Genomic DNA, 21362 nt, shown 5'->3' on the forward strand with positions numbered 1-21362 from the left:
AACTAAGAATTCTTCAGCATATTAAACTATTTGATTCTTTGCTGGGAATCCATCAGCATATTAAACTATTTGGTTCTTTGCTGGGAATCCATCAGCATATTTGATTCTTCATCAGGAATAGTCCAGTATATCAAATTATTCGATTACTTACTAGTGATTGTTCAGTATATTAAACCACTTGTTATTTACTAGAAATCCTTCAGCATAGTAAACTATTCTTTTTTGACCATGGAGATCAGTTTTCCCTTATTAATGCTTTTAAATAAACCACTCCAAATAACAGGAACAAGGTCAAACTTATCGTCCGACGCATCAACAATTGTGGCTGAGTTCGCCGCATCGATGTACTTATTCTTGATCCACTGCTTCAATTTAGCGAGTGCCTCGGGGAACTCGTCGCGGCAATCAGTGACTAACAAGCCTCTTAGAGTCAACCTTTTGGTAATAACAGTGACGTAGTTCTTAAAGGCCAATTTTTCAGGATCGTTATACCCGCTAATGGAACCACAGGCAACCACTGTCCCATGAACCTTCATCAGGTTAACGCCCAGATCTAGTATATCGCCGCCAACATTATCAATAAAGAAGTCGACAGTGTCGGGACCGCCGGCGGCTGTCTCTAGATCATGTTTGAAGGTGTCACTTTTGTAATCGACGCCTACAACATTTCGGCCTAAGCTTTCCAGATAGCGCACCTTTTCAGGACCTCCCGCAATAACTATGACCTTGGAAGCCTTGAAGACATTGACTGCAATTTGGGTGCAAAGTGAGCCAACAGCACCTGCGGCACCTGAAATCAAAAAGTTCTTGCCGTAACATTCCTCGGTCTCTTTCAAACCAGCGTATTTGAAGAATATGAAATAAGCTGTTAAAGCTGTCGCGCCCAGGACAGATAAATACCACCATAACTCTTCCACATCATCCTTCGATATTTTAGCTATCTCTGAAGAATCTGGATCACTAATGACAACAGCCGTAGTCCAACCTACTCGGCCCATCACATAGTCATCGATGGCATAGTTTTCGTTCTTGGATGCTAGAACTTTCCCTAAGCCTCTGGCTGGAATGATCTCACCAGGCTCTACACCTTTGGAGTAGTTCTTATCAACAGACGCAATCCAGAATTTTTGGGCAGGATCGTTAGAGAGATACAGAGTCTCAACAAGGATCTCACCATCTCTGAGCGTATCGGCGGATATTTCCACCTTGTTCAACTTGAAAGTTGATTCAGGATCATCGAAATTGAAGTTAAATGGCTCTCCAGCTTGAGGAGCACTCTTTATAACCCATTGCTTAGCACTGACCATTTTGTGACTTGTAATCTTGCGATTTCTGGGTAATTTTCATCAAGATATAGGTTATGCAATTATTACCAAGATATGCGTTATGTCTATATATATATATTAAACCGATTCCAGCTGCTTATATGACGATTCTCGCTGCTTATTAAACTGATTTCCTTAGCTTATTAAGCTGCGCGAGACACTCCTTACCATTTTCAATATCTTTTTTAAGATTGTACTATAATATGCCTAAGATAGATGATCGCCAGATCTAAATATTTTAGCCGTCCGTGAAATATTTGGTGGCTTCTCACCTTCATGTCATCGTGAGGGAACCTCCCTCGTGTGATTCCCTACACACTTACCCTTGCTCAAGTGAATTCCTTTGATATGCAAATCAATTTCACATATGTTCAAGCGTTAGATCATTGCCGCTTCTTAGTTGAAACCCTTGTCTTTTTGCTTGAAGTAAAGATTCCGAACAAAAAGGCCACTCCATAACAGCCTAGAGCACAGTAAAACACATTTCTTATGGCTTCAGTTAATATGTGGGCTAGAGGCGAGTTAGGTCCATCGTAGTGCGATGTCCGGTATACAACAAGTTCTTCTATGGTGCTGAATGCCGGCAGCTCAATTTCGGAATGCCTGACTTGGTTTTTGATGGAAGTTATAAAGATCATAGTTCCCATATTACCGCCTAGCGAAAAGCCCATGGCATGCGAAAAAGAGTTGAGGGCTGTGACTTCAATGAACTTTTGGTTGTAATCGGGGTCCTCCAGTGGGATTTGTACTTGAGCGCTCAACAAGCTGGCCTGCAGGATACATCCAAATGCCAAACCAGGCAGTATGGAATAACCAATCGACTCAGATAACGTAGAATAACCCGTCAGCATACATAACAAACCTGAACCTATTACACCACAGATCACACCAAAGATCATGAACGGTTTAATTGTCCCATATTGAGCGTTCCAAACGCCCATTATCACGGCGGCTATACATGCCGGGATCGAGAACTCCCATAAATGTATACTAGCCAACATTGGCCCCTTGTTGTGAACCATTTGATAATATTGAACCAAGAATACCGATTGGAGACTATAGGCAAAGCAGCTAAACAATCCTGCGACTGAACTGGTCAATATTCCCCAATTCGATGCCGTAGTCCACAAAAGCAAGGGCTTCACTTCTACATTACTGAGACGTTTGTTCAAGTATGGTAAGAACTTGAAGTCGTATACGCAAAACAAAAGAAGTAGGACGGGAGTTAGAACAAAAAGTGTTATGACGGGCCCCGAAACCCACGGAAAAGCTGTTCCGCCAAATGACAGGGCCAGCATGAGAAGCATAAAACCAGCGGCGGAAAGCAGGACTCCGAGTATATCCAACTCAAAGACCAGTAGTTTCGCCATGCTCTTCCAGTAGTGCGCAGTAAACAATTCGCTGTAGTGCCAGCTCCAAACATATTTTAATGCTGCCTTCCATCTGGTGATGCTAGAGCGCTGATCATTGGGGTTGTATGCCAATTCGAGGAGGACAAAAGCCAGTGCACCAATAGGTAGATTAATGTAAAAGCACCAACGCCATGATACCCTCTCCGCGAAGGCACCGCCTATGAAGGGCCCAACACCCTCGGCTATCATGTAGGACACACTCAGCAAAGTGGCGATGATTCCTCGGTACTTTTCCACCACAATGGCAGTACCAATGACGAGCACTAGGGATTCAATCCCGCTCCCACCAAGCCCTGCGATAATCCTGCCCACAATGAGCATGTTCATCGAGTTGGATAGCGCTGATATCAGTGAACCAATCTCAAAAATCACTATCGAGTACATCAAACTCACCTTCAGCCCGAACATGGCAGCCAAACGGCCCCACAGCAGCATTGCAATCGCACTGGCAAGTGAGTAACCACCAACCAGCCAACCCACATCGGCAAAGTCATTAAACTTAACACCAATAGTGTCATACTGTGTCACGCAAATCACAATATCCAGCGCTGCCAAGAGCAGTATCAAGGCCAAGGAGAAGAGGGATAAAAACAATGTCATCCCGCTCTTCTGCTGCTACTTCATTGCAACTCCATCCATATCTATAGGGGAATCGAGAGAAGCTCGGCTATTAACGTTGGGCAAGCACGCAATGTGTCCTATGAATCTGACATCCAACTAGTTGCATCTTTCTCCTGCCAAGCCTCTTTTCACTTTGTGGGTAAGCTAAAGGAACTTTCCATCATGATGAGTAACTTGTATAAGAGCCTCTCTCGTGAAAAAAGCAGGTTCTATGGCGTTTGAAACCCACTCAGCCATACATAATGCCGACACCAGGTCCTAATCTTGGCAACTCAGACATCATCGGTTCTTAGTAATCAGATTTCTTAATTCGGAATTTTTGAAGGCAACGACAGCCGTGAGAAGCCATTAGGCTGCACCGTCAAATGCTTAGCGTCTCGAGTTCTGACCAGCTCAGGATTATATAACTTAGGGCCCAGGGAATCCCTGGCGCTTTCTAAAATCGCGAAGAAGCGACTACAAGGTTTAATTCGCCTTACCGTTGAGATGGCGCTTCCTTTGATTAGAGTTCACTGGCTGAACGACTCGAGAGCCTTCAGGGTTCTCTTCCTTCTTGAGCAATTGAAACTAGACTATGAGATCGTGAGTTACAGGAGAGATGAGGACTTTCGTGCGCCTGCGGAGTTGAAGAAAGTCCATCCGCTGGGCAGAGCTCCCTTGATTGAGCTGGAGGATCGCTCTACAGGGAAGAAGAAGGTGCTGGCTGAGTCCGGTTACATCTTTCAGTATATTTTGAGCCATTTCGACACTGATGGTGTGCTGAAGAATAATGACCCTGACATGGCGGAGAAGATTCAATACTATCTGTATTATGCCGAAGGGTCGCTTCACCCCCCTTTGACGGTGGAGTTTGTGCTTTTGATGGCCAGGAAGGCTCCTGTTCCGTTCCCAATTTCGTATTTGGTGGGCATGGTGACCCGTAAGATTAGCAGTAAGTATTCTGCGGGGGAGTTGAAGAATCAAATTGATTATGTAGAGGCCGAAATTGCCAAGAATCAGGGTTTCTTGGTTGGAGGAAAGCTCAGTGGAGCAGACATCTTGATTTCTTACCCTCTGATGTCTGTTTTCGATCTAGGGCTTGCGCAGAAGAAAGACTATCCAAACATTAGTAAATTGCTGGACAATTTAAGCACTCTAGATTCCTATGCCTCTGCAAAGAAAAAGGATGAGTCTCTCGCTAGCGATGATTGAGACTTGCACTTGGTATTCATCTTACAGGACTGTTGGTTATTTGTTTGTTTGTTGCTGAATAAAAAGTCAATAATGAAACCATTATACTAAAGTACGTATAAGGAGGTAACATATTATGGTTGGATTTGACTAGTTAATCTTCAGAGCGTAATATACAATTCAATCTATCTCATTAAAATGAAGCTGCATTAGCTCGTTGTACTTAGCTTAGAGGGTGGAACAATTGCGATGCAGCACTACTTCTCGAAAGAACTGTATCTTTAATAATTTGTATCATGTCTCCTATGAATGATATCCTCTCTACTGGCGGCTACTTGTTCTGGGGAACCGCGTAGACGAATGCAAGTATTGGGGGTCATTTTAAGTAGGAAATTAGAAAACGCCAGTCAGGCAATCCTCGAAAAGAGTTTGTCTATTTCAGTTCTACGTAGAGTGGAATAATTCATTCGCTAGGATCTCTAGTATGCACGCCATCGATTGTATATTCAATCCTACAAGTGTCATTTAGGGCGACACCCATCCAGAGCAGTCAATGCGCTTTGAACACATTTAATATGGAAGCATCAAGAATAGCGACCAGTCTTTGACAGACAATACTGTTCCACAAGTGAAAGTGCGTAAGATGACGGAACAAAAATCCTTTTCCAATCTGTATGAGACTGCATCAAGACTCTCTCAATGATGTTATATCTGAGGACGAGCCAAACGGAATCTCACGGTAAGATACTTTAATGGTCACGGCACTGTCCATCGAGCCAGATAACTGAAGCTGGGTTGTAAGCTTTCGGGGTTGCTGTGGGACATATCCTGGAAGACATCGTCTTCTGGGAAACTTTAAATTTGACAACTAAATGTGAAAAAGTCGGCAGCGGTACCCGGACTTAATGACCCTGGGTCGCTGTAGATGAATTTCCGTGTGATGGCGAATCTCAGAGAGAAGTTAAAGGTTCCACGAAGGTCGAGGAGTATTTCCAGTAGAATATCCCCTGAATTATGGTTCTAAACCCTCTTAAGGAGCAGTTTATTGTCCAAGGACATGTCTATGTCTTGTTGAACATCTGAAATTGGCGACACTGATGGTTATGAGTACATTAAGGGGAAGCAATTGCTCCATGACCGAGCTGGAAAGCCATCCTTGAAGAGGCCAGAGAATACTCTACAACAAACATGACAGTTTTGGTTTCCGGTGCTACCGGCTTCGTTGCTCAATATATTATTAACGACTTGCTGAAGCAGAACTACAAGGTTATAGGTACCGTCAGGTCCCAAGAGACAGCTGATAAGCTAAAGAAGCTGTTCGGAAATAACCCCAATCTCGCTTTGGAGCTCGTGGCCGACATCGCTGCACCAAACGCCTTTGACAGCGTCTTCAAGAAATATGGATCAGACATCAAGGTTGTCTTGCATACGGCATCTCCCGTCTCAATTAACACAAGGGAATGCGAGAAGGATCTGCTAATTCCTGCCGTGAACGGTACCAAAAACATCCTGGAGGCGATCAAGAAGTATGCTGCCAAGTCTGTTGAACGAGTGGTGGTAACATCGTCGTGCGCTGCCGTGGTGGACACTTCGAATCAAGGCGACGGGTCAGTCGTCTACACCGAAGAGTCATGGAACCCTGCAACCTGGGAAATCTGTCAGGTGAACGGTATAAGTGCGTATTGTGGTTCGAAGAAGCTGGCAGAAGCGGCTGCTTGGGACTTTGTGCGCGAGAACAGAAACGCTGTGAAGTTCCAGTTGAGCACTGTGAATCCGATCTACGTTTTCGGACCGCAACTTTTCGATGAAGACGTTAAGGATCGTTTGAGCTCATCCTGCGAGCTAATCAATGCGTTGCTTCGCGGCAAGCCAGAAGCCCAGTACCTGCAGGGGATGCGCGGCAACTATATTGACGTGAGGGATGTCTCGAGGGCCCATCTAGCAGCCTTCCAAAAGGAGCAAGCCATTGGGAAAAGACTGATTCTGTCCAACGGCCCATTTACGTATCAAAATTTGGAGGATGACTTTCCCCAACTGAAGGGTAAAATCCTGGTTGGCAACCCTGGATCAGGTAAAGACATCCACAAGACCATGCCCACCATCGATAACACCAAGACTAGAGAAATACTTGGTTATCCTTTTAAATCATTGAAGGAAACCGTTGATGACACGGCTGCGCAAATCTTGAAGAAGGATGGGAAGTTGTGGGCTTGACGTAGGAGCCTATGAGTGCGCGCGGAAGTCGGCACGACAATTAAATGGCTACGAAATATTTCAATGTCATACACATAGCAACAGTGATATAGTTCGTGAATTTTTTGTCTGAATTATTGCGTGCAGTTGAACACTAGTCGATGACTATTCGTCGAGTAATACCAAGATCTCGGGTGCTAGGCGGGATGCCTATCGCTTTGAAACCGCCATGTTCCCATATAGTGCTTTAACTTGTAGCTAGCACCTTCAACTTCCGGATCTGCAGTGAAGCACCGCAACTCGATCGGTGGTGGAATCAGCTTAGTTATGTTTTCTCAATGATCTATCGAGCCTTCTCGTTCGAACATCGGCCAATGACAAGTTTCAACCTTCTGGATTGAAGGACTTGTTTGACAGGTAGACTACGCCTAGCGTGCGCCCGCCATAAGCTTTGAGTTGCCAGGCTCAGTCAGCGTTTCAGCATTTACTTCCGTGGAAGAATATCAACATCCAAGCGATTTCAAGGGGGGCTTGGCAAACTCGACCTACCAGAAATACACTGTCACGGGTTGGTCGATTGGCGAGGTATTAGGAGCTTGTTGTGAGCGAATAACTGAACAGTTCCACGGTACGACTACTTAGGGGTTTTTGACGCATGTAGAAGTTAACTCAGGAAAGAGTGAGCAGAGGCTAGCAGTAACTGAATGTTCCACGGAGAGAGGTCAATCGAGTCTCTTAGTAAGCGAAGTTCGTGGATATCTAACCCTTAGGGAGTTTTGGAGAATGTGCTTTGGTGAGAATCATATAAAAAGGATACGTCTCGTCTGTCAGTGGTAGTTGGGCTAGTTGGAGAGATAACTATCTAATTACTACCGAACTATATCATCATGTCTGATTTGTTTGCACCTGCACCTGAACCTCCTACCGAGTTGGGCCGCTTGAACCTTTTATCGAAAACCGCTGGTATCAAAGTTTCTCCTTTGGTCCTTGGAGCTATGTCGATTGGGCAAGCATGGTCTGAGGCTTTGGGATCAATGGACAAGGAGAGTAGCTTCAAATTGCTTGACGCATACTACGAAGCGGGAGGGAACTTTATCGACACGGCGAACAACTACCAGAATGAAGAGTCCGAAGCTTGGCTTGGCGAATGGATGGAGTCTAGGAAAGTTCGCGACCAGCTGGTGATCGCTACAAAGTTTACAACCGATTACAAATCCTACGAAGTGGGCAAAGGCAGGAGTGCGAATTTTTGTGGAAACAATAGGCGCAGTCTACACGTAAGTGTGCGCGACTCTCTGAAGAAGCTGAAGACGGACTGGATCGATATCTTGTATGTTCACTGGTGGGACCATATGACTTCGATAGAGGAGTTGATGGATAGCTTGCACGTTCTGGTGCAGCAGGGTAAAGTGTTGTACCTAGGGGCTTCTGACACACCAGCATGGGTCGTGTCTGCCGCTAACTATTACGCTGTGTCGCATGGTAAGACGCCCTTCAGTGTTTATCAGGGAAGATGGAATGTGATGCTCAGAGATTTCGAAAGGGAGATTCTCCCAATGGCCAGGCATTTTGGTATGGCGCTTGTGCCCTGGGATGTTCTTGGTGGGGGAAGGTTCCAGACCAAAGAATCTATCGAGAAGCGTAAAGACCGTGGAGAGAAATTGCGGTCGTTTGTTCAGCCTCCTGAGCAGACTGAGCAGGAAGTGAAGATCAGTTCCGCTTTGGAAAATGTTGCCAAAGAGCATGGCACGCATTCCATCACAGCCATTGCGCTTGCGTATGTCAGGTCCAAGGGAACTAACGTCTTCCCGCTTGTGGGAGGCAGAAAGGTTGAGCATTTGAAAGATAACATTGCCGCTTTGTCGATCAAGCTGACTCCAGAGCAAGTCAGCTACCTCGAGAGTGTTGTACCCTTTGATATCGGGTTCCCAAACAATTTTGTCGGCGAGGATCCAGCGATTTCCGGCAAGCTTCCCTTTGCCTCGGCCGCTTCTTACAAGCTAAACTTTGATTCTTTGCAGTTCAAATGATTGAAGCACGACGCAGATTTCTCATGTAAGTAGTAAGTAAACCATACAGGGCGGATTGAAAAGCGGAAGAGTTAACCTACAAGTGTGCTGGGGCTTCCGGGAGTTTTTTAGGATAAAGATCTTGCGGCGTTACTCGCGCTGTCTCGTTTTTAAGTTTTGATCTACATCAGGTATTTTGGTTGTGGAGGCCCTTCAATTTAAAGCGTAGAAAGACAACCAGCCAAATATGCTACTAACATGGAGATCTTGTATTTACAGCAAATAGAACTCCTCTAAGTAGCGATACTAGACGTACCACAGAAACACTCTTCAAGGTGCTCAGATAGCGCCACTGGTATTTATGTTTAGGCATATCGATCGTCAAGAGGCCAATGCATGGTGGCGAGTTTAAGAAATATGCCTACTGGTATACATTTTGCTCTAATTGAAAGCAAATTCGCCAGTCCTGTGTATAATATCTTTCAGCCAGTTTTTTCAAAAAACGATTGGAATTTACCAGGGTTTCCCAATTCCGTAGATGGATCGCTCCCAAAATGGACTGTTGTTCCGGACCTGTATTTCATCTCCCTTGAAAGCGTACGCTCTTCCGTAAAGGGATCTCGATGAACCCGTAATTTTGTGGGTGTCCCATACGATCGAAGTCTGAAGCACCCACGACCTGTAAGATGATTTTGCTTCCTCGCTTGTGATGGTCAGCCATCGCTGCGCTTATGCTGCCCAGAACTAAATCTAATTGGGAAGCATTACTTGAACTTGCAGCAACAATCACAGGGTACTGATAGAGAATTTGGCAGTTAGCATGCCGTGCCCCTTAAGTCATGATTATTTCAAGGCATCAAGGGGGTTCAAATCTGCCTCTGGTTATAATGAAATTATTTTCCGGATCTGAGTATCCATTATAGGCCGTACCTGCTCCTCATGACTATCACACGTGAAGAGGTCACCGGTCCCACCATCGGTGGCTTCTCCATTACTAGGTAGTACTTTCAATCACGAGTCTGCAACAAAGCTTCTATGTGACATAATCATGATTCTCCAGGTCCTGTCATTCAGCGGCTGAATAAAATAGTTGTAGGATAGGCGCTATTGCCGCTTCATCAGTCTAATGTCCGAGCTGACGACGGGGCTTATTATTTTGTGCCCATTGTTGGAACATAGTGAAGTTCCACTAGGCGTGCAAGCTGCCTATGTCATCTGGCATAGCACTGGGGGATACAAAGTTGTTTCTGTCGTCACAAATCGTAGAGTTTTCATACGCTTAGAGTCCCGTAGCCACCTTCAGGAGCACTATCAGACTGATTGAGGTCATCACATACATCAATCAGGTCTTTCACTTCTATCGCTGTTAAGATTAAAAGATAGAGTACCAAAATTAATAGTTCGAAGGGGATCGTCTTGCTTATTGTTAATTGGGTAAATGAGTTGTATACTACCTTTCCAAAAAGTTTTTCGCCAGCAGCCAGCAGATCATCAAACGACTTCGCTTCCACCGGATGCTCGCAAGACAGAACCGGCATCTCGGCGGCTGGCGCCGTCACTTCCTCCTGGGCAATAGCACCATCTTCCACCTGCAGCCACGCAATCTATCCCCGTGAGGCCTCTTCCTGCAGCTGGATGGCTTTTGATCCAGCAACAGGTGCTAACGAAAAGCTGTCGACAGCGTACGTGGAATACGCTGTTCTGACGCTATGGTTGGCCATGGCTTCGTGAGTTAAAGACTGCGCTGTGCGCACCTCCTCTGAAAACGGAGAATCAGCGTACTCCCTGATCAAGGCAATCAATCCTTGGCGCAGCCCCTGAAAATTCAACCGTGGCTTTTCTCCCTTTGGAAACCGATTTAGGTATTTGCTGAACGTGCAGTAGTGGATCAGATGGCCCCTACCGGTATCTAGAAAGATGTACGTCAGCAGCGCTGCGCGGGTGCGCTCGGCCGGCGGTATGTGCTCCATCAGCTTTGCGCTCTGAGGATCCATAGCGACATGCATACTCCTATTACTGCCACGCAGTCTGCATCTGCATTAGGACCACGATAAAGTAGAACAGACAGTCACGCTGTCCATAGCCTTGAGAGTGGCTTCCGAAGACTTGTTCTTGTTGTAGGTGCAGTACAACTGCAGACGGCGAGACTTGTCATCAACAAAGACGTTTCTGGAGAGAGGTGACTTTTAGCTTAAAATTATGCTGTCATACCATTGCTATCTGAATCTAAGAAAAAAGGTAACTAAAGAAAAAAGATTGATTTTTATTCAGTATTAAAAAATCTAATCTAAAAGAACCAGTATCCTGAAAGGTTAAGTCGAATTATCAGTTTTTGATATGCAAACTGAAACCTCCACATCCACATCCGATGTCGCCCTTAAGTTCAAGAGCGGGTATCGTGTAGTCACCATAATTTTGCCTTTTATATGCGATTGGTTTCGTTTCTTGAAGAGAAATAATCCTTTCTTTCAACTTAAGAGACAGCTTTTTGAAAGAACTATCATCAACCGAATCTGAACGGTATGCAACAAGTGGTGGCAGAACATCAAATCCCGAATAATACAAAATACCATGGTTTATAGGAAACAAAAGGTCTTCTATTGGACCGTTTATGCCCCTCGCGCTGTAATGAGACTCCCAGCCTCCAGCAAGAGTTATAACCATAGCTTTTTTCCCCGCAAAAGTCCCTTCGCCATATCTATCACCCCAATGGGTACTATCGTGAACGCCAACTCCATAGCCTACTCCGTAGGAGAAGACTCTCTCCACCCAGCCTTTGAGAATTGCAGGCATTGAGAACCACCAAAGCGGAAACACCAAAAACAATGTGTCACACCAAAGTAATTTTTTTTGTTCTTCCACGACATCTTCGGTTAGGCTATTTGATCGCGTAGCTTTCTTGGAGGCGTCGCAGACAAAAAGCCTGTCCGAATTATTTCCGGGGAAATCTTCTTTATCGACATTGCTCTTCCAACCAAGACCGTAAAGATCACTAACCTTAACTTCATCTCCTTGCGATTCGAAAGTCTCTTTGGCCAACATGGCCAGAGAACTGGTTAAAGAGGCTTTTTCAGGATGTGCCAATACAATCAAAACTTTCATCGAGGCACAGCTAGGAAATCCTTGGAGGGTGGAGGAACTAACGATGCGCAAACTCCCATAATGTGGGCATCTTTCTCAGCATTATTATACTTGGTATCTGTCACAAAGCGATCTCTTGAGCTTCTTTGCTTACTAATAATCGTAGTCGGTTCTTGTGAGTTGCATTAGAGCCGAGAATCATTAGATATCTAACGGCATTTTGTTAAGCTTGAGATTCTCAGCAGCATTTTGGAAGTTTGGCGTCAACAAAGAGCTACATACAATTCATTGAAATTCAATAGTTTCTCAAAAATAAAGCGCATATTCAACTAAAGGATATCAACAAAAATGAATTTTTATGAAAAAATGCCTAACCGGATTCGCTAACAAACTTGATATTTCACGGAAGACAGATGAACTGGTGATAAAGTCAATATTGATATCAATTAGCACAGCAGGCTGTCCAGAACCAGTGTATTCTCCACGCAAAGCGGCGTAGGCTTCTTAAGACGGCAAATGTGTTGATGTTACACCTGGGAGGTAATATTGGGATTTGCGGGAATTCGAATCCTGCTGACAAATATTACACCGGATATGCGGCAAAATCGCGATAACAATAACAAATAAGATAGGAGATAGAGATCGATGAAGTCCGATCTGGCGGAGCGCTCAAACTAATCCATGACTTTCCCGATCCCAACACGTTATCAGCGAGAAGACAAACTCCCTTCGGCGGCTAATTTAGGGGAAGACCCTGCATGGCATCGCGTGACCAAGAATGATTCCCGGGTAAAGTTTCGGAGTATTTCCGCTGGCGTGCGAAGTATTGTCATCACGCGGCCCGGTTTTTTAGGGGTCCGTTTGTGGGAAGAACATGCGAAGAACATATTTACCAGGTAATAGAGGCAAGTGCCGTATATAGAGAGTAAAACTTTGTCTTGCAGTAACGCTTGAGAGGTTGCTTTCTTTTTTTAGAAATGCAGACGTAGTTGATTTTTCTCAAGACTGGGCTCAGTGCCCGTTTTTGACACTACGCATCATGTCTACTTATGCCGTATGCGGGACGTAGACCCGACAATGACTGTTGAATACTCCGAAAAGTAATTCGCCAAGGTCCCTGACAACATCCGCAAATCAGTGCTTGCCAACTTCCGACAACTCTATGAATCTCAAGGGGATCCCGAGAGGGGAGAAGATATTGTATCTAGAACTGATACAAACTCATGCTGAGCTGGATGTCCAAGTATAACAAAGGTTAGAAGTCGTGAACACAGTAAGAGAACCGAGGGAACCAACCAATCATAAAAGCCATCAACGGAGAAGCAATATTCAATAGTATTGTCCTGATAAAAAAGCTGACATCAGATTGGTCAATGGCAATGGCATAATGAAGTCGCCCGTGTTGCTTATTTCACGAAACACCTTAGCGGTCCTGTCGCAGAATGGGCTGAAAACTATCAGGATGTGTCATTTGATGACTTTACGGAAGCATTTCCAAATCACTTCTACAAGGAGCCCGACGTTTGTGGGATACTCAACAGCATCATTATGTTTTCCCAAGAAAAGCTGGGAATCGAACAATTTTAACGAGCAGTTCAAAAAGAACTAGGATAAGATTCCCAAAAAGCCATACTATTGAGAAGTTGGCGATAGCTCACTATTTCCGATGCCTCAAGTCGTCAACACAGAATATTGTACGGCTCCACAAACTGACCACCCCTTGAAAGAGATAATAGATTGATTTCCGCGTCTTGATAACCTTGTAATAATACGGACCTGTATTACAACCGATCGCGTACCGGACATTGACCAAGGCGACGAGGACACAACCGTCTCAGCAGTCTCCGGTTCCAACAACCGCGGAGTAAAAAGATCTAGGAGCCAAGGGAGGCCTCAGTAGGTTAGGCGACAAAAAGCGCCTTCCAGAGATGAATGCACCAAACAAAATTACCGGCTTCCCTGAATCTGGAACAATGGTTTGATTTACTACTGAGATCGTATTGTTGTTCCTAGGAAATACCAAGATGAAGTCATGAAGTTATACCACGACCATACCTTGTTCGGTGGACACTTTGGCGTTACAGTCACACTAGGGAAAATAGCCCCCATGTGCTACTGGCCAAAGTTACAACATTCGATTGACCAGTACATCCGAACATGCGTCCAATGTCAGTTGATCAAATCACGGCTTGCTGAACCCGCTACCCGTAGCGGAGGGAAGATGGCTTGACATGTCAATGGACTACCGCCCACAGCGGACAACCTGAAAATGATCCTGGTTGTGGCAGACTAGGCGGCGGGAGTAAATTTTTTGTAGGAATGCGGCAAAGCGCCGAAATGAAACTTAGGCAGTCAAGGATTCCACAACAGCTGGATCGACGTGCACAATGTCAAGCCGTTTCTCGTACTGCCCTGCAGTCTTGTCTCTTTCTCAACTCAACTGCGGGTGATTTTGTCAAATATTCTGCTTTCCGCAAATACCTGCTTGAGTTTCCCAGGGATGGTAGAGAGAAGCTCACCTTTAGTCTCGCACAGGGAATGAAATTGTTTTCAAGACTTTCGCGACAATCCTTGCTTCTAACTTTCTATAAGACTTTTGTCAGGAGAAGACTATAATGGCAAACAGGATACGTACAGGCCCTCCTTTAGGCCTTTTGACAAGCACTCCGGCTTGGGCATCACCAACTAGACCAAAAGACCAGCCAACAAACAAGGAGGTTCTAGCTTATTTGTCATAATGCTTCTTCCTCTTATCACATCGCGTCGCTTGCAGCCCTGAACATCATGTATCATTTCAATGCGTCGATGGATGACCGTCCCTGATTCCTTTGCTGAATACCCACTGCTGGCCATCTACTTCGCCAAGTTCAGGCTCAGGAAATATCCTTTTGACGTTCTTCGCAACGACATCAATTGGCCTGAACCATATGTGGTCCTAAACACTATTATGAAGCGACTACGAAGCCACCGATTTCTCAAGGGGAATGCTGATGCTGCCACTATACCTGAGGACATTAGAAAGGTTATAGCACTAGGGGTTGTGATCCCAAATGGCTTGGAAGATGAAGTCCTGGAAATGCCTTATAGCGTAAAGTGAGTGCGAGCAACCGGCGTGCGATGAAGGTTTTGAGGGGTCAGAACACAAGGGATGATGTTGTCAAGTTCTTTGATGAACTTCTGAGCTCCGAGCACTCAGAACTATATCAAGACCCGGCAACTATCCAATTAGTGTCAGAGTATCCCATACGAACGAAAACAGAACTTATCGTTCTTACGCAATACTTGCGAAAACTTTGGTACATTGAGAAAATTCTAGCGCTCTATAATAGATTGCCAGACACTGTTCGCCGCTCAGAGAGGGACCTTCCTTCAACGGAAATTTGGAGTACACTTGAAGACCTTCAATGGTGCCTCATCCATACGCCCTCTCAAGACGAAAAGATGACGAAAGTGGCTAACATCCTGAAACTTTTTCCAGAACAAGTGCACGAATTGCAGCAGCACCGGAAGGATTGCAGAACCTGGAGGGTTCGGGCATGGTTGCCAAAGGAAAAATTAAAAATATAGCGAGGAACTCGTGTACTTGATGATGGATCAATAAAAGTGAGTGTCAATTTTACAGAGTAGTCATTCCTCAAGTCTGCCTTTATCTTTTTACAAGCCGTGGGGCGGCCAGATGATCCAACGGACGTTGAGAATGTTTTAATCATATTTGAGTCCCGCCATGGTGCTGGAGGTAGCTTTAATAGTGATGAAGAATAGTACTCTTAAGTGCGGAGCCATTTGCAATAGGCTATCTCATCTTGTAGAGCGCTACGACTAGTGTGGTTTTGTACTCCACTCTACCAGTTATCGACCATATATTGCTTACTTTTGTGCGCTTTTGTGCTGTGCAGCCCAGACGTCCAGGTCCCAGCTCCTCAAATTTGAGAAGCCAAATGTCACATGATTATCGCAGAAAACCGAGATCTTTCGTGGAAGTAAAGTGTTAATATGATAAAAAGGGGCCTTTAAAATGGTGTCGGATCTCAAACTCGACGCCAGACGGCCAGGAAGGCCATATTCCGTCCACACCAAATTGTAGCATTTGAGCATGTTATACGGGCAAGTAGTGATTTGCAGAGAGTGGGCGGAGACAAGGAACATATGTGACTCTCCTAGTGTCCCTGAGCAAGTCTGTATATACAACATGGTATGTGGATGAGAGTCTAGGTCACAGTTAAATATATGTTAAGCTGAGCGAATGGGACATTTGAAAAACAAAAGATGGCACAAGCGCACTAAGTTCTGAGTAACGTAAAGTGAAAAACATGTAATTCAAGTACGCCTGTTTTGATATAGAGTACCAAATTTGGTCTGGCAGACACGCAAGTAACAAATACTTGGGGCCTAATGTGCTGAGGTAAGTGCCGTATATGACGATAAAACAATACTGTCTATGACGGTCCAGTAGCGCCTGTTCAGCAGGATGGGAGGCTGCTTTTCTATTTGGGAGAGGCAATGACAAGATAAGCCTGTACGAATGTTATGCAAACATTTTTCCTCTGCTTGTCATTTAAGGCCTGTCGACATGAGGTTGCTTTTCCTTTTTGGGAAACCATCCACGTGACAGCGAGTAAAGCCCTGGAGGGATGAGCTACGAAGACGGATGGTGGCAAAGAGACGAGTGATTGATGAGGAGGAGAGAAAGTAAGGATGAGGTGAGAAATGAGATTGATTACTTCTTAGATCGGAAAATACAAGAAAGAGACGAGTGATTGATGAAGAAGTTAGTTTGAGGAGAGATAGTAAGGATGAGGTGGAAGTTGTGAGAGTGTTTATTTTTTTAGATCCGTAAGATGAGAGGAAGGGTTTATCGAGGAGCTTGTTCGGTGAAAGATAGAGATGGATGAGTTTTTAGAGTAGTAATTGTTTGATTATAGGTATCCACCAGGAAATGGAGCAACCCAGGTCTTGACGAGATGTAAATGTTGTTGTGAAGGGTCAACAAGCAAAGGGGCACTGCGATTTAAAGTCCGGGTAACGGGGGGCTTGCATTTCTGACGGGCGTTTATATTCACGGGCTCGGGCGACGATTTTGAAGCTGGCGCGGGCGCGCGGACCGGGCAAATATATGTTTCGTCGGGCAAACAGGGAATTGCGAATGGCCAATTGCAATGAAGAGGTGGTTCTTGGGGACGGGCCAGAAGCCCTGCAAGAGACTACGAGAGGCCCAGAGGACCCCCTACGAGGGGCTAGACCCCTGCAAGAGATTTACGTAGGGCCAGAGGCCCTGCAAGAGACTACGAGGGGTTATACCCCTGCAAGAGATTTACTAAGGCCCAGAAGACCCAAGAGATAGCGCCAAGAGGGCCTAGGGGACTGCCTGGGCTTTGCGCTGTTACTCTGGGTGGGAGAAAAACACCTGTGCTTTTATATGGAGGCGAGGAGACGAAAAATTTTATGGCGAAAAATTTTATGCGCGACGCGACGACGAGGACGCGAAAACAAATGGCGCAGTTGTAAACGACAGTCAATCAGATTTCGCAAGAGAGGGGCACTTTGCAGTACTGCGCTTGGCACTTGAGCAGGTCGGTACGCTTAAGAATCATACAAAGGAAACCACTAGGGGCGCTTGGCACTTTGAGAGTTTAAGAACTACTACTGCAGGGCCATTCGCAAGGTACCATGCAAGAACATGCGAAATCACCACTTCCCTTGGGCTGAGCCATTCGCAAGAATCATACAGGAGTATGGGAAATCACCACTCCAGGGCGTATATCCAAGGCACGACAGCATTGCATTTGAGCTGGGCCTTCTGCAATCCGCAAACTTCAAGACTCATAAGGCGCAATGATAAGACTACTTCACTTGGGCTGTCTACAATTCGCATACTTGAGGAGAAAAAGCCACCACACTGTGATAAGACCACTTCACTTGACCTGAACCGTCTAAAATCCTCAAGATATCCATATCCAAGAATCAAAGAGCATCATACAAGAGCGTGGGAAACCACCACTGCAGGGAGTACTGCACTTGGGCTGGGCCATTCGCAAGATACCCAAGTGCAAGAACAGAAATAGCCACGGCACAATGCTAAGACCACTGCTCTTGGGCTGGGCCACTCGCAAGATGCCTCAGTACAAGAATCAAAGAGCATCACTTCAAATGATACAAGAGCGTGGGAAACCACCACTGCAGGGAGTACTGCACTTGGGCTAAGAAGTCTACAACCCGCAAACCTCAAGAATCATAAGAGCATAGGAAATCACCACACAATGATGAGACCACTACTCTTGGGCTGAGCCATTAGCAAGATGCCATGCAAGAGACATACCACGGCACAATGTTAAGAGAACTGCTCTTGGGCTGAGCCATTCGCAAGATGCCATGCAAGAGACATATCCACGGCACAATGATGAGACCACTGCACTTGGGCTCAGCTGTCTACATCCGCAAGATACCATGCAAGAGACATATCCACGGCGCAATGATGAGACCACTGCACTTGGGCTCAGCTGTCTACCATCCGCAAGATACCATGCAAGAGACATATCCACCGCACAATGTTAAGAGAACTGCTCTCGGGCTGAGCCATTCGCAAGATACCATGCAAGAGACATATCCACCGCACAATGTTAAGAGAACTGCTCTTGGGATGAGCTGTCTACCATCCGCAAGATAACCAAGTCCAAGAATCATATCAGACCACTATCCACACCCAACGACTCTACTACCCCAACCTTACACTACAACAACCTTACTCCCAAACACTTAAACTACCCCGACCTAACACCACAACAACCTTACTCCCAAACACTTAAACTACCCCGACCTCACACTACAACCTTACTCCCAAACACTTAAACTACCCCGACCTTACACTACAACAACCTTACTCCCAAACACTTAAACCACCATCCACACTCCAACTACCCTATTCCCAAACACTTGAGCCTATCACAGCTACATTACGCCCCGTACCAGCAGCCCACTCCTAGTACATCATCCGCTATCCACTGTCTTGGACGTCTATGAGTAACGTCCTCGACGGTTGAAAATTTTCAGGCGTGCCTAGAGTCCGGGGTAACACCTAGATAGCATCTCTCACGACAGATTATTGCAAAATCTTGTCCTAGGTTTCTCAGCATTTTGCAGATACAAGTTTAGTCGAGCAAATAGAAAATCCAGCAAAAACAAAGATTGACTTGTGCAGTTGCGGAGCAGATAGACAAGAGGAGGTGAGCCGGGGGTGGTCCAGAGGAGCAATCATAGCGCATGGAACCTGTCAGTGGGAGGCAAAGAGCATGTAGTGGCCCCCGGGGAGGTACAACGATCAAAGAGCGTCAAGAGGAGCCGGTCATAGCACGCAGAGGGTCAAGAGGGGCCTATCATAGCACATGGTACCTGTCAGGGGTCAAGTGGAGCCGATCATAGCACGCAGAATCCATGGGTGGTAGTAGATCGACCAAAGTCCAGCTGTGTGACTGTTCTTAAAACCCATACATGCAGATTCATGAAACCCATACACCCGCAAATCTGGAATAAGTTTTTCTTGAGCGCGTCGTCGCGCGTCGTCGCAACTAGGGTGAAAAATGTTTTTTGCGTGGGTCGCAGAAAGTTTTAGAGCCGTAGCACACAGAGCCGATCACGTAGAATCCATCGGTGGTAGTAGATCCCGGCTGTGTGACTGTTCTTGAAACCCATACATCCAGATTCTCGTAACCCATACATCCGAAAAAGTCGAATAAGTTTTTCTTGCCCGCGTCGTCGCGCGTCGTCGCAATTTTTTTTTTTTGCGTGGGTCGCAGAAAGTCTTTTGGGTCTTTTTTTTTCAAGGAGCCGACGCAGCGAGGCGCGGGCGACACAAAGGTTTTTTATTCTCACTCTTAAGACGAGACAACTCACCAACAGTAAGTATAATTAAACCAGGAAACGTCGAGCAACGGTTGACAAGATCTTTTGTGGTGTGATAAGCGTGTGATATGATGAGGTAGACATCCCGGTGTGATTAAATACTTTACCCAAGCAATGTTGAATGCAGAAAGCGGATTGCGCAAGACCTTTTGTGTTGTGGTCATGTAACACTGGTCTGTGTCCAAAGCGCGTCAAAATTTTAGCGTAAGACCCGAATCGGGGGGTAACAGGGACAGTATTCCGTGGGGAGCGATATCCGAGGTGGATTCCGATATCGCCGAAGTGCGAAAACTCCGAGAGCGATAACGGCCGATAACGACCGGTAAGGCAAAGTCCGACAGGACCCTGCATGATAAGGAAAGTCCGGGGGTAACATGCCAAACTTCTGCATGATATGACGTCGCGAGGAATGTTCGGGGTAGGTTGCCATGGTTGTGCATGATAAGACGTCATGAGGAATGTCAGGGGTAATGTGGCAATGACCTGCATGATATGACGTCACGAGGAATGTCCGGGGGTAATGTGGCAATGACCTGCATGCGATGGCGTCAGGAGGAATGTCCGGGTTAATGTTGCCGTGGACTCTGCATGATAAGACGTCACGAGGAATGTCAGGGGTAATGTGGCAATGACCTGCATGATATGACGTCACGAGGAATGTCCGGGGTAATGTGGCAATGACCTGCATGCGATGGCGTCAGGAGGAATGTCCGGGTTAATGTTGCCGTGGACTCTGCATGATAAGACGTCACGAGGAATGTCCGGGGGTAATGTGGCAATGACCTGCATGCGATGGCGTCAGGAGGAATGTCCGGGGGTAATGTGGCAATGACCTGCATGATATGACGTCACGAGGAATGTCCGGGGTAATGTGGCAATGACCTGCATGCGATGGCCGTCAGGAGGAATGTCCGGGGGTAATGTGGCAATGACCTGCATGATATGACGTCACGAGGAATGTCCGGGTTAATGTTACTGTGGACTCTGCATGATAAGACGTCTTGAGGAATGTTGTCATGCAGGACAAGGAGTTCCGGGGTAAATGTGTTGGAATGATTGATTGATGATGATGATTGATGATTAGTGTTTGTGATGATGATTGATTCAAGATGACTAGTGTTTGTGGATGATTGATTGATTTAAGATGTGGATGATGATTGATTCATGAAGATGGGTGAGATGATTGATTTATTTTTTGTGGATGTGAGAAATGATTGTTTGTTTTTTAAGATGAAGATGTGAAGAATGATTGTTAGATTTAAGATGTGGATGTGGTGGGATATTTGATTGATTGATAAAGGTTGTGGTGAATTATTGATTGATTTTAGGTTTAAGATGAAAGATGTGAGGAATGATTGATTTTTGATATGTGGTGGGATGATTGATTGAAGAGGGATGTGATTGAATGATTGATCTTTTAAGATGAAGATGGGGTGTGATCATTGTTTGATTGATGAAGAGGAAGGTTGTGGTGAATGATTGATAGATTTGAGATGGGGTGTGATAATTGTTTGATTGATGAAGAGGAAAGTTGTAGTGGGATGATTGATAAATGATTGAATGATGATTGATTGATTTGAGATGATTAGTGTTTGTGGATGATTGTTGAATTAAGGTTGTGGTGGAAGATTGTTTGATTGTTTGATTGATTGATG

General features: G+C 45.4%; 9 protein-coding genes across 9 annotated transcripts; 4 read left to right on the top strand and 5 right to left on the bottom strand.

Moving 5' to 3' along the window:
• Positions 1-212: 212 nt before the first annotated feature.
• On the bottom strand, positions 213-1307 carry HG536_0B07040 (uncharacterized protein; the record flags this gene model as incomplete). Its single annotated transcript, XM_037282616.1, has 1 exon — positions 213-1307. One exon carries the CDS (start codon positions 1305-1307, stop codon positions 213-215), a length of 1095 nt encoding a protein of 364 aa, XP_037138511.1.
• Positions 1308-1708: 401 nt separating this feature from the next.
• Positions 1709-3337, bottom strand: SGE1 (Sge1p; the record flags this gene model as incomplete). Its single annotated transcript, XM_037282617.1, has 1 exon — positions 1709-3337. One exon carries the CDS (start codon positions 3335-3337, stop codon positions 1709-1711), a length of 1629 nt encoding a protein of 542 aa, XP_037138512.1.
• Positions 3338-3844: 507 nt separating this feature from the next.
• On the top strand, positions 3845-4549 carry HG536_0B07060 (glutathione S-transferase; the record flags this gene model as incomplete). The annotated part of the gene is made up of 1 exon (XM_037282618.1): positions 3845-4549. One exon carries the CDS (start codon positions 3845-3847, stop codon positions 4547-4549), a length of 705 nt encoding a protein of 234 aa, XP_037138513.1.
• A 1167-nt stretch (positions 4550-5716) lies between these two features.
• Positions 5717-6742, top strand: HG536_0B07070 (SDR family oxidoreductase; the record flags this gene model as incomplete). Its single annotated transcript, XM_037282619.1, has 1 exon — positions 5717-6742. The coding sequence occupies one exon, from the start codon at positions 5717-5719 to the stop codon at positions 6740-6742; it is 1026 nt and encodes a 341-aa protein (XP_037138514.1).
• Positions 6743-7608: 866 nt separating this feature from the next.
• HG536_0B07080 (aldo/keto reductase) lies at positions 7609-8751 on the top strand (the record flags this gene model as incomplete). The annotated part of the gene is made up of 1 exon (XM_037282620.1): positions 7609-8751. The coding sequence occupies one exon, from the start codon at positions 7609-7611 to the stop codon at positions 8749-8751; it is 1143 nt and encodes a 380-aa protein (XP_037138515.1).
• Positions 8752-10334: 1583 nt separating this feature from the next.
• On the bottom strand, positions 10335-10736 carry HG536_0B07090 (uncharacterized protein; the record flags this gene model as incomplete). The annotated part of the gene is made up of 1 exon (XM_037282621.1): positions 10335-10736. The coding sequence occupies one exon, from the start codon at positions 10734-10736 to the stop codon at positions 10335-10337; it is 402 nt and encodes a 133-aa protein (XP_037138516.1).
• A 319-nt stretch (positions 10737-11055) lies between these two features.
• Positions 11056-11832, bottom strand: HG536_0B07100 (NAD(P)H-dependent oxidoreductase; the record flags this gene model as incomplete). The annotated part of the gene is made up of 1 exon (XM_037282622.1): positions 11056-11832. One exon carries the CDS (start codon positions 11830-11832, stop codon positions 11056-11058), a length of 777 nt encoding a protein of 258 aa, XP_037138517.1.
• Positions 11833-14608: 2776 nt separating this feature from the next.
• On the top strand, positions 14609-14908 carry HG536_0B07110 (uncharacterized protein; the record flags this gene model as incomplete). The annotated part of the gene is made up of 1 exon (XM_037282623.1): positions 14609-14908. One exon carries the CDS (start codon positions 14609-14611, stop codon positions 14906-14908), a length of 300 nt encoding a protein of 99 aa, XP_037138518.1.
• Positions 14909-19906: 4998 nt separating this feature from the next.
• On the bottom strand, positions 19907-20395 carry HG536_0B07120 (uncharacterized protein; the record flags this gene model as incomplete). The annotated part of the gene is made up of 1 exon (XM_037282624.1): positions 19907-20395. One exon carries the CDS (start codon positions 20393-20395, stop codon positions 19907-19909), a length of 489 nt encoding a protein of 162 aa, XP_037138519.1.
• Positions 20396-21362: the final 967 nt, after the last annotated feature.

This window comes from Torulaspora globosa, chromosome 2 (assembly GCF_014133895.1).
Source record: "Torulaspora globosa chromosome 2, complete sequence".
Lineage (NCBI taxonomy): Eukaryota > Fungi > Ascomycota > Saccharomycetes > Saccharomycetales > Saccharomycetaceae > Torulaspora > Torulaspora globosa.